At 43.8% G+C, this 12,198-nt stretch overlaps 1 protein-coding gene across 5 annotated transcripts in view; it reads left to right on the top strand.

The window, feature by feature from the left end:
• Positions 1 to 12,198, top strand: part of ATXN7L1 (ataxin 7 like 1) — a 75,829-nt gene that overhangs the window by 29,436 nt on the left and 34,195 nt on the right. For 4 of the 5 annotated variants that reach the window (XM_082239592.1, XM_082239591.1, XM_082239593.1 and 1 more), the window contains one exon: positions 5,932 to 6,036. The exons of the other annotated variant lie outside the window; for it this stretch is intronic. In XM_082239592.1, coding sequence (XP_082095718.1) covers positions 5,932 to 6,036 — 105 coding nt within the window. The remainder of the gene's footprint in view (positions 1 to 5,931; positions 6,037 to 12,198) is intronic. 5 annotated transcript variants of the gene reach the window in all.

Here is a 12,198-nt window from a genome sequence, read left to right as displayed (position 1 = left end):
AAATGGGCTCAGTATAACAAATTGACTGTTGCATGAGAGGCTTAGCGCTTTAATTATGTGCAGCACCATGGCTTTACAGTCTTTGAACTGACAGGTCCAAGAAATTCAGCAATTTAGTGATAAACAAATGGTTTTCACTCCTTGTGATGGGCCTGTGGATCTGTTGTCACTTGTGGCTTCTACATGGTGGACTTCATCATGAATAGTTGCAAAGGAAAGGGGCCAGAGAACAGTGTGCAAATGCAAAATATTGTGCTGTAGGTCGTGTCTTTTGGGACTTAGTACGCTTGCGAAAAGCATGCTGTACCTATGCACTGTTCTATGGCATATATATTACTGTCTTCCTAAATAAGATACAGCACAACTTTCAGCGTGATCTGAAGTGTGTTGACTTCAAAGACCCACTGGTTTTCAGTATGTAGTTACTTCTGAGTAACTGTGCTTGGAACAAGGGCTTTCTCAGGTGCAAACAGGCTGGTGCTTTTGCAGTCCCTTCCACCTCAAAGCCTGAAACCTTTATGAGGTTACCAGGCCCCTGAATCCATCTTTTGCTTCTCATAATTGTGGGCAATTTAAGGGGATGTCAGTAAGCTAGTTGGGTTCCTTGCCTTCTGCCTTCCCCCTCTCCCATTGATGGATCAGATTCATTTCAGGTAATTTTTTATCTGTTTTAGTATTTTAACTTTGTTTTAAAGCGCGGTTGTGAATTTTTCTTGATGCTTTATCTTTTTGTAAACTGCTTTGAGGTGGGGGGGGGGTTTAACAACCAAGTGGTGCATAAATTTTATGAAATAAATAAATAAAATAAATAATTTTGTGTTGCATAGAAAATGCTCAGCCTGCGAAAAGCTCGGCTTGTCAAAGATAGGCAGCTTTTTGAAGTGGTGGGAGCATTTCCCTACTTCATTTATACATCCCTTTATACATTACATTATTTTTTAGGCACTCACTTAAAAAATAAAAATAAACTTATGAATATGGCAAATACATGTATTGCAAAAGTGCACTTGTTGGAGAGCAATGATTGGCTGCACCTTGCAGAACTCATTGGCAAAATTGGGTTTTCCTTTCTGACCCATAGGGGAATTGTTTGGGAATATCTCCCATTCCAGGACTTTTCCAAACAGCTGAATTTTGCTGCTTTTGCTTGATTCTCTCTCCCCACCCTACACACACACACACACACACGAGTTTATGTGAAAACAGTTCACAAATCTTGGCACAATTGCTAAAGAAGTTTTAAAGCTTTGCCAAGAGACTCTCTTAATGACTTGCCGGATTTCTTTTGTTACCTGCTTTAGTGCTATCTCCTCCGCAAATAATTTGTCTGTGCTTCCCGCGTTTGCTTTCACCCAAAGGGGATGTATTTGTCCGAAAGCCAAATGTTGCCTTGCTACTACTTATAACCACAGAATTTTTGCAGGTGTCAAACTGCAAATCTTTTAATCTTTCCTCATTAAACCTGTTTGTTTGAGCACTCCTCTGCCCACTGAAAGCACATGCCCCCGACTTTACATTTACCCCCACTAAATGAAATCGGGATCCCTTCTAAGATTAATGAACTTGCAGGGCCAGCGTGCCACATTTTTAGTGATTTCTGAGTTATTTACTTGGAAATTGTTGCTCCATTCTCGGCGTGTGTTCCAATGTGGGGACGTAAGAGTGTGATTCCTGTGAAAGAGTCATACAGCTAAATTGGTATAATTCACTTGGAACATCTTGACCTTATTCAAAGGGTAATGATAGGATTGCATGGTTCCAGTCTTTGAATTCTTGTTAGTCCTGAATACTTTTTCTGTGATTTGAGTGGTGTGATTCAACTCTATTGTGTAAAATCCATACTGGCAGGTTAGGTCTTTAAATTATCTTCTCCTTGGAATTGTGTGTGTTTATACAGATAAATATATCTACATATTTACATAAGAGAACACACAGAGGACATATGTATAACTTCAAACCACAAATCATTTCTACTTTCATTTGGGACGATCATCATTTTATCAAAAACAATTATTGTGATGTTGTTCAAATATCTTCATTTAAAATGCCAATAAATGATTTGGAAATCTAAACATCTATTCTGAGTCAGCTATGAGAGAACATTAAAACATGCACTCTTGCAAACAAACAAACAAACAAATCAGGAAACAAAATGAATGTATTTGATCTGCTATAGTTGTGCAATTATGGGGGTTTTTTTCCAGGGGGAGAGGAAATATTGCCAGTAGTTTTATACACCATCTGTGATTGCGCTCCAAAGCAGGAGGGAAAAACTAATTAAGTATCTTACCTTTATAAAGAGTTACTTTGAAGACCCACTATTTCTTTTTCCCCTCCTTTTTATGAGCTTACTTTAACCAAATTAGAGAACTGAATGGTGGCAGTGGATTTGTTCTTCTGTTAGTGAGCTTTTAGTGCTGGGCGAGGGATATTGAAAATTTCAAGAGTGGCATGGAGCCTAGATTCCCATTTTTCTCCCTAGGAATCTGAATTAGGATTTATGCTGCTGAAGAGAGGCCAAGTTGAAGGGGATGGGGAGTCCCACTGGTAAACTAGTTTGCTTGGGGTAATAAAATCATTTGAGAAGATAAGATGAATTTGCGTTTGAGCTTAATTGACAGAGCAATCCTTGTTCCCCAGTACAGGGAGAAAGATGCCACCCCTATGTCAGTCAGCATGATGTCCACCATAGCCTTTGTTTTTCCAGTCCAGAACTGGAGGGTGAAAACAAACTGCTACAAAAGGCACAGAATGGAGCAACAGCAGCCATGTTCCCAGCACCCATGGCAACACCATCTGTGCCCACCTATCATGGGCACCCAGGGACTCCCCCATGTTGCTGGACGTGAAGGACACCCGGCTTATAAGTACTGTGTTTGAACACAGAAAGGGAAGAAAAGGAATGTAAGCCAGGCATGTCGAAAGTCCGTTTCGGGGGCTCCGTGGCTGATTTTCCTGGGGTAAAATCCTAAAAAAAACCTCAACAACTTCACTCCCCCCAAAAAGCTCAACAACTTCAACTTTAATCCCAACAGCCCACACGGCCCTCCACTTCATCAAATCTGGCCCTCTTTGGACAACACTGTTGTAAGTCATCTTTATGGTTCTCAGAGGACCAAAAAGAAGGAAACAAATGGGGGGGGGAGAGAGAAATTAAGTGGTTTTAAGTGCATTAGCTCTAAATATTTTGACTGCAGATAGGATGGTAACACTGCCAATGCCCTCCTACATATTTTATTTTCAACACTGCTGGGTTATTTGCCGTTTTCCCCAAATTACACATTATTGAGGTGAAATTTCATACTTTTCAGTCTGAAAAGTGATTTCTTATGAAAAAGTTCCACCACTTCGTTAAGTGTGTGTTTAGCTGTGGTAGCAATCATTGGTGCAGCCCTTCTGTGCTTTTAAAACTTCAAACCTGTAATCCTCTTTAGTGAATCTTTTTAAAGGCTGTTGAATTGCATCATCTCATTGGATTGGGTGCAGTCTAGGGGACGTTGGGCGTCTAAATTTCGTTGTGGTCTGTAGAATTCAAGTGCACAATTATGTGCTCTAGGCTCGGTCACTTTATTTTCAGCGAATCTTAGGCACACAGCGTTTTCTCTGCGTTGCACCTTGAATGTGTTAGCATCTAACATTGCAACTTCTTCCACTGTTAAATGTAGTGTGCTGGGGGTTTTGTGGGCTTCCGTTGGACAACTTGAATTAAAAGCTGGTGGCATTTGTGATAAAATTGTCATGAGAAATGGACAAAATTCTGTTTTCTCATAGGTAAGATGCTTTAGGAGTCAAGAGCAGGACTTTGGAAGTGGTACAAGGAGTGATACAGGATGGTGTACACCTCATTGACATCGTGCACAGAATAACCCCCTTTTTAAAGGTGTTGCTGGAGATAAATGGACTCTCAGTTAGTCTAACCATTCATAGTTCCACTTTACCATTCATTTCAACAAGGGTTAATCGAAATACCGATTGCTTAAAATTAAAGCTAAGAAAGAAAGAAAGAGTTGAAATTGTGGCAGGAGAAGAGATGGAACACCAGGGAATGACTGACCTCATAATCATTGAAGAATGGATGGAGTTGGTAGTTCAGGCTTTTTAGAAAATGTTAGGGATATTTCAGAAGGGTGGCTGGTGTTCGCTGCAAGCCTATTAGCATGTGAGAGTTAAGAATTGCCCCTTATCTGAGAACCTGTTAGGTCACTAATTAAAGTCACTGGAGGTGACTGATAAATGCAAAGGGTCGAATCCCAAGGTTCCTTTCCTCTGGCTGAAAGAGCCTTCCTCCTGTAGAGGAAGGAAGCCTTTGAATTCAGAATACTGTGTTTACTCGAATCTAATGCCCACCTTTTTTGGCCAAATTAGGTTGTGAAAATTAAGGTGTGCCTTTGATTTGATGGCACATTTACATTTGCCAACAAATACTTTTTTTTGGTTTCAAGGTTCTGAAAATTGTGGTGTGCATTCCATTCCATGGCACTTTACACTCGAGTAAATGCAGTATTTGCAGACAGTGAGCTTTTTATGCTTATTAGTGAAAAGCAGTGCTGCGACTCCTCATGTTGACAGTTATTGACCATTGCATTCTAAGCTGAATCATCCTCTTTCTTTAAGAGTGAAAGAGAATACCTTATAGGTACAGTGGTGCCTCGCAAGACGAAAATAATCCGTTCCGTGAGTCTCTTCGTCTAGCGGTTTTTTCGTCTTGCGAAGCAACCCTATTAGCGGATTAATGCTATTAGCGGCTTAGCGGATTAACGGCTATTAAAGGTTTAGCGGCTTAGCGGCTAAAAGGCTATTAGCGGCTTAGAAAAGGGGGGGAGCGGGGAAAAATCGGAACACTTGCAAGACGTTTTCGTCTTGCGAAGCAAGCCCATAGGGTAATTCATCTTGCGAAGCAGCTCAAAAACGGAAAACCCTTTCGTCTAGTGGGTTTTCCGTCTTGCGAGGCATTCGTCTTGCGGGGGCACCACTGTATATTGCTGCATGTACTATATTTTAAAAAGAGACTGGGGAGTGAGATTGCAATGATTCTACTTTAAGTGGGATTTTGGGGATGACACAGTCACTACCACACAGATGCACCACCACTGCTCTCTGTGTTGAGACCATGACTCGTATTTGATTTCTGTTCCATGGACGTAGAAGTCCGAGGGCAGACTAAACTAGTCATTTTTTTCTGCTGATTGTTTCCTAATTAATTCTCCCAGGTTTGTTGTTGATGGAAAATTCTATGCCAATCATTTCTATACCTCACCCCTAGGTTGTAAAAATTAATGAGAAAAGTGAAGGCTGCACTTCAGCAGCTTATGTGTGTGGAAACAATGGGTCCTTGGCCAGGAGTTCATTTCAGTCTGCGTTGTGTAGGACACATCCTTGGGAATACTGGTTGAGGATTGGTAATCAGCACTGACATTTCCTGTGACTACCAACACAACCAGGGGACATTTCTCCTTGTTCCCCTTTCTGTCTTGCCTTGTCACTAGTTCCTCACTCTTTAAGATTTCATCAGGAGCCAAACTTTAGATGACTATAACTTTGGGTAAGCTTCCTTCTTGAAATAACTTCAGAAATTGATTCTTTTTTTCTTTTCGGATGGGGGTGATGACAATTGCATTGGTTCTTCTTTTACCTGAACACCAGTTACCTTTGATAGTCACAGCGATTGAGCATGTTGTTTTTTGCACTGAGGTAATCAGACGTCCCATCCCTGGTATACTAAAAAGGAAAAATATATAGACTTTACAGAGTTAGAAAAGCTGTATTCCTAAGATTCTCTTCTTTGTAGTGATACTAATATATTTTTTCCCTGAGTGTCTTTTTAAAATACAGTATGGTAGAATTTTAACTTTTTCTTAAAAAAAACATTTATTTTTTTTTGAAATGACAACTTCTAATACTTGTATATATATATTTTTAACTTTCCCACAGATATGCACTTATTTGGCCATTATCCAGCTCATGATGATTTCTATCTAGTAGTGTGCAATATCTGCAATCAGGTAGTCAAGCCACAGGTTTTCCAGTCACACTGCGGTAAGTGAAAACTTTTGTTCCTGGATTACGGGCTCGCTGTACATGTCCCAAAAGAAATGGTGCATTAGCAGTTAACTTCCTCCTTCCTCTTTTTCAAGCTGAGCTTCTCATCTTGTTAAACCACTTGAAATTCACTTACCTTGCCGAGGTTGGAACCTTAAACGCACAGAAAACACTTTTTTTTAAAGGGTGGGATGGCAGGTGCATGTTTGTTGCTCATCAAAGCCAGTCCAAAAAAGATCTATTACCTAGGAGAGAAAATCCAAGTGGCACTTCCCTTCCTGCTCATTGGGGTTTATTTATTTATTTCATTAAATTTATATAACGCTTGATGGTAGAAAATAAACCTCAGGGCAGTTTACGAAAAAGACAAAAATTTACAACATACAGAAGGTTAAAAGTTGCAATAAAATAGATTAAAACAATTTTAAACTCCTACAAACTTTCTAAACATCTGTGCAGGCTTTCAACAGGTGCCAAAAGGAATACCGCCACATGGTAGGCACGGTTATGTGTACTGACCAGTGTTAGGTCTGCTGCAGAGTGAGATTTGCGCCACTTGTGCTCTGGTCCTCATCCAGATTGTCTGGAAATCCTCAGAGTAGCGAAGGGATGCTTGGGCTCCCAGACACCAAGGAGGATGCTCAGGAATGATCATGTTAACTGCCCAGTTCATTTTGCCATAAACAGCCTTCCCTTGCTGCCCCTGTTCCTTTAAATGTCAGGGACTATATCCTGTGCTAACTCCTAACAGAGCATTCAGGAACACACCAAGTTCCATCAGTCTTTGAGGGAATCCCACCCTCTCAAAGGTTGGGCTCTCCAACCTTACAGGGAGGAATTGCCACTGTTAGTCCAAACTTAACCAGGTAATGGTCGGACCCTGATAAGGGAGTGCATCGCAGTCCCCCTATCTTCAGTCCATTCTTGTATCACTTGGGGCAAAGATCAAGAGTGTGCCTTGACTGGTGTGTGGGACTGATGACCATATGAGAAAGACCCATGGAGGCCATGAAGTTTTTGCCTGGCCCAACAGCAGCCTCTGTGTAGATATTGAAATCACCCAGGATTATTGTTTTAGGGTCCTCCAACAGAGACTACCTAAACCAGTCTGGTCAGGATTACAAGGAAGTCAGTAGAGCAGCAGCATCCCTGATGTGTCTCTCTGGCTCAATACCAGATGCAGACCCAAGCCCATTCCAAGGTCAAGAGGAGATGGTCTTCTTGTAGACAACAGCAGCACCCCCACCTCAACACCCGCCCACCCAGTCTAGCCTGGTACAGTATCGAAAACCCGAGAGGCAGAGCACAGCTGGGTAAGGTCAGGCCCACCCAGCTCACTCACCCAAGTCTCAGTAATACAAGGCAAATCAGTCTGCTCATCCGCAGTCAAGTTTGTTGTGGACCGATCTGTGATTCAGCAACAGAACCACCAGATCCGAGGGCTCAGCGGATATGCTACCAGAGAGTGTGGGAATGTTCAGGGAGGCAGGAGAGGATATATTGTTAAATTATAGCCTTCCCAACTTGTGTTAACAAGTTCTACAATTTAGCAGAGTAACATTCCCCTTTTTAAACTTGTACAGCGGATAACGTCTTTGCCAGGCTTGTATAAGCCTCTAAAATAAGTTTCCTTGGTAATTCGCCTTTATTCCCTCATAAAAAGATAGACAAGACACAGTCTTGTATAAAAGTATGTAAAATAGTTTACTCACATTCTGTTCACAGTAGGATCCCAGAAGGCAGACTTAAATATATACACCTGGAATCTATCCCATAAGGAGATAGTTCCTTTGACCTCTCTTGGCTGGGAGCCAAGAGAGCATCTCAGGCTAAGAAGATGTTGCTTCCTTGAGGAATGGAGTCAGAGAGAGAGGCGTCTGCTTCCCCTGAGGTATTTTGTTACCTGCACAGGTGAGGCCACGCCCACCTCTGGTCACATGCAGAGGAAGTCTGTCCCAGCCCAGGAGGAAGCAGGAAGTTCCGACTGGCTGGTCCAGACATCCCCTTTTTATGTCCACTCTAGGAATGTTGTATTTGACTGCTCTGTGTTTCACATCCCACAGAGAGTTCCGGTGGAGTGAAAGGGCTGGAACAAAGAATGAAGCCCCCCAACTCCAGTCACGCTTTCCCCTGCCCACCACCACTGGAATTGGAACAGCCTCACAACTGCCACTCCACTCAGGAGCGTTACCTAGGGTTGCCATATTTCAAAAAGTGAAAATCCGGACAGAAAAGTTGTTGACACCACCATTCATGGACCACAGAACAGTAAACTAAGGCCCAGTGGTAATAGGCACCCCACACTTTCAGAGGTAGATGTTAAATCCACTAGCTGATCTCATCCCCTTGCCTCTCACGCAGGGGGAACGCCACCAAACCAGATTTCCCCTCAGCTAGGCTCTCACCCTGTCTGAGGCTCACAGACCTGTCTCACACAGTGCCAGGCCTACACTTCTGTACCCTGACTGACAGAGCATCTCCCCAAAGGGGCGATCAAAAGTGGCGAATCCCTTTCGTGTTGTCCCCTTCGGGGCCGAACCCTAGATCACAGCTGCACCCCAGCTGCATTCACTTAGCCAGCAGTTAAAACACTAACCCCCACTACAAAGAGCGCAACCAGATGATACACGGTCCAAACAGCTGTTGCAGCGCAAACAGACTTGCTGGCTAGGAGCAGTGGCGTAGCGTGGGTTGTCAGCACCCGGGGCAAGGCAAGTAATTTGCGCCCCCTAACCCTAACCCCCAGGTGTTGTGGTCGGTGCGGCCGGCCCCCCCTGCACCCCCCATGCTACGCCACTGGCTAGGAGAGAAGACCAGGCAAGGACCAGGCTGGCGCAACATTTGGGGGCTTTTTAGTTTAGAGAAAAGGTGAGGAGAGGAGTCGTGATGGAGATGCCTCAAATTATTCTTGGCTTGGATAAAGTTTTTCTCCCTCTCCTAAAGCACCAGAACTCAGGGGCGTCCGATGAAACTGCATGTTGGAAGGTTCAGGACAGACGAAACAAAGTCCTTTTTTGCACAGTGCAGAGTTGAACTATGGAATTCGCTTTCATGAGCTGCTGCAATGGCCACCAACTAGGATGGCCCATTTAATTGGAGAATCAGGCTATGCATAGCTGAAAACCTTAATGGCTGCGCTTTGTTTTCATTGTTGGAGGCAGTGTGCTTCTGAATACCAGGAGGAGAGAGAGTTGTTGCCCTCAGGTGCCGCTTGCAGGCTCGCTCATCCCTTTGGCATGGCAAGAAGGGAGACGGGTTCTGTTGAGTGAGCTTAGTCTCTGGACCTGGAGGCAAAAGTCAAATGTTTCTGTACTTCCAAGCTACAGGGGTTAGTGAGAGGCTTCTTCCTGCGCTTTTCATTTTCTTCTTCCGTGCCTGGGGGCTGCTCTGGGTGTTTGTAGGGCACAAAAGCAGAGCAGGTCAATGCACCTGTGAGCTGAAGGGCTAAAGGTGGATGTGCATTGGCTTGCTCTGCATACATGGTACATGCCAAGATTAGAGAAGTTGCCGAGGCAGAGTGAGCCTCTGATTTTCTGCCTCTCCTTCCTAGCCGCAAGGTTGAAGCTAGAAAGAGGAGCAGATTTCCCCATGAGCTTGCTGTGCGTTCAACACTTGGGATAAAGAGGGTCCCAGCTGCAATTAATTTTTGACTGGCCAGGTAATCACATTCTGTTGATTGCTGCCACTAATTAACACGGGGGACAACCTACAGACATGAGGTATTATCCCTGTGTAGCCGCCACTGAAACAAATATTTATGCCCATGGATCAGAATTGCCTGTCTCTTCAATGGCCAAGTTTGGATTACTTTCTTACTAGGCAGAAACTATTCAACATTTGCAAAGGGGGGGTATGTAGAACTCATTGCACATGGGTCCAGATGTTGCAGTCAGTATGCTACATGCAACCTGGGAATCTATGAAGTGGGAAGGGTGGACAGAGTCCTGTCCCTTACCCCCCCCCCCATTCATAGCATCTGTGCAGCATGAGGACTGTGTGAACTGGGCCACAATCAGTCTTCCCTTGCTTTATAGCTGGGCTGCCTCTGTTCCTTGAAATGTCAGGGGACTGTTCCCTGTGCTAGGTCCCACCAGTCCACATCACAAGGGGCAATGAATACAGGACTGATACAGACCTGCCAGACCATGGCTGTATGCATTTATTATTATTACTACTACATTGGCACCTCTGGTTGCGAACAGGATCCGTTCCGGAGGCCCGTTTGCAACCTGAACAGAATACAACCCGCGTCTGTGCGGGTTGCGATTCGCTGTTTCTGCGCATGCGCGTGATGTCGTTTTGTGCGCATGTGCGAGCGGCGAAACCCAGAAGTAACCCATTCCATTACTTCTGGGTCGCCGCAGGACGCAACCTGAAAACGCTCAACCTGAAGCAAAAGTAACATGAGGTATGACTGTATTATTAAAATTTTATACTGCCCTATACCCGGAGATCTCAGAGCGGTTCACAGAACAAAATCAAAATATAGCACCACAAAATATATAATCAAAATTAAAACAACAACCAAATAACCCCCCCCCACCCTCCAAAAACCCACGTTTTAAAAGTGCATAGGATTTGTCAGTGAAATCAGCCAAAGGCTGATGAAGGTGCCAGGCGAACATCCCTGGGGAGAGCATTCCACAGACAGGAAGCCACTGCAGAGAAGGCCCCGTTCTTGTGTTGCCACCTTCCAAACTTCTCAAGGAGGCACGAAAAAGAGTTTCAGAAGTTGATCCCAGGGTTCATATGGAGAGAGGCAGTCCTTGAGGCATTGCAGTCCTGAGCCATTTAAGGCTTTATAGTTCAAAACCAGCACTTTGAATTGGGCCCGGAAACTCACTGGTAGCCAGTGCAGTCGGACCAGGATCGGTGCAATATGCTCAAACCGTCTCTCTCCAGTGAGCCACCTGGCCACTGAATTCTGCACTAGCTGAAGTTTCCAAACTGTCTTCAGAGGCAGCCCTACATAAAACACACTTGTAGCGTTAACACATTCCAAGCATGCACCCACCCACCCAAATAGTTCTGGGAGCTGTAGATGGCTAAGGGTTCTGTAAGCTAGCTCTGTTAACAAAATACAGTAAGCCCGTAACTTACACAGGGGTTACAACCAGGGGATATTGCCTAAAGCCAAAATTGTGTATAGTCAAAACCCATTGGGTTCAATGGCAGGTGGTTTGGCCAAAGTAATCTTCCCCTGAACCCTGCCCCCTTCCCCCCCTTTTTTGCCACTTGTGTAAAGCTGAATGCACACGAGTTCAGTGTGCATAAATTGCGGGTTTACTGTGTGCTTTAAATGTGTGGTGTGCATGTGGCAGATGTTGAATTCCACAAGCTTCCTGACGAAAGGTACCTGCTGTTTGCAGTTCTTGCTTAAGCAAGTGTGTTCTGCACGTCATCGCAAAAGCAGCAGAGCAGGACTGTGGGAAGTTCCTGCCTCAAAGCATCCTTACTCAGCAAACCACTCCCTTTCAAATTAGCGAGATTTGCTTTCAATCAACATACTTAGGTTCTGGTTTGAAATTATGTTGATCCACCCTGCCGAAAAGAGTATTGCATTAGAATGAACATGTGCCAACTGTGAACAAATAAGATTTCCACCTTGAATCTCTCCCCCCAACACACTGGCCCCACAAATTGGTATTCAAGCCGTATGAAAAAGTAGCTTGATGCAAGTGAATGGGCACAGCAAAATATTCAATTTAAATATTGGAGTTCATATCAGCCATGTTTGCCGCTTTCTTATTGTCGTGCTATATGAATTGCCTCCTCTTTAATAATGCGTTAGAATTTTTTTTTAGAATGGGGGAAGAAATTCAAAACGCACAATGTTAAGGCGCTTCTTCAAACCATAGGCCATATAGGTATGGCTGTAAATCTCTTACAGTTGTTTGCTTGCTATTATGTTGTGGCTGAATCTTTCATCAGGCACCTTGGGATGATGCCGGTGTCCAGCATGGGATGTCTTCCTTTCACGCCTTTCAGCTATTTTTCTTTTCTTTTAAGAAAGTTGTATAGCATGCTAGAGATATGAGGGGAATAGTGAGGCTGGAGAATGTCTTTCCAAATATGTGTGCCTGCAAGACAGTGTGTGGATTGAAATTATTCACACCATAGCTGAGGAACTCTGACCACTGTTACATTCAATTTTGTATT

This window comes from Podarcis vaucheri (assembly GCF_965113315.1).
Source record: "Podarcis vaucheri genome assembly, chromosome: 10".
Taxonomy (NCBI): Eukaryota; Metazoa; Chordata; class Lepidosauria; order Squamata; family Lacertidae; genus Podarcis; species Podarcis vaucheri.
This window is presented reverse-complemented; position numbering and strand designations above follow the sequence as displayed.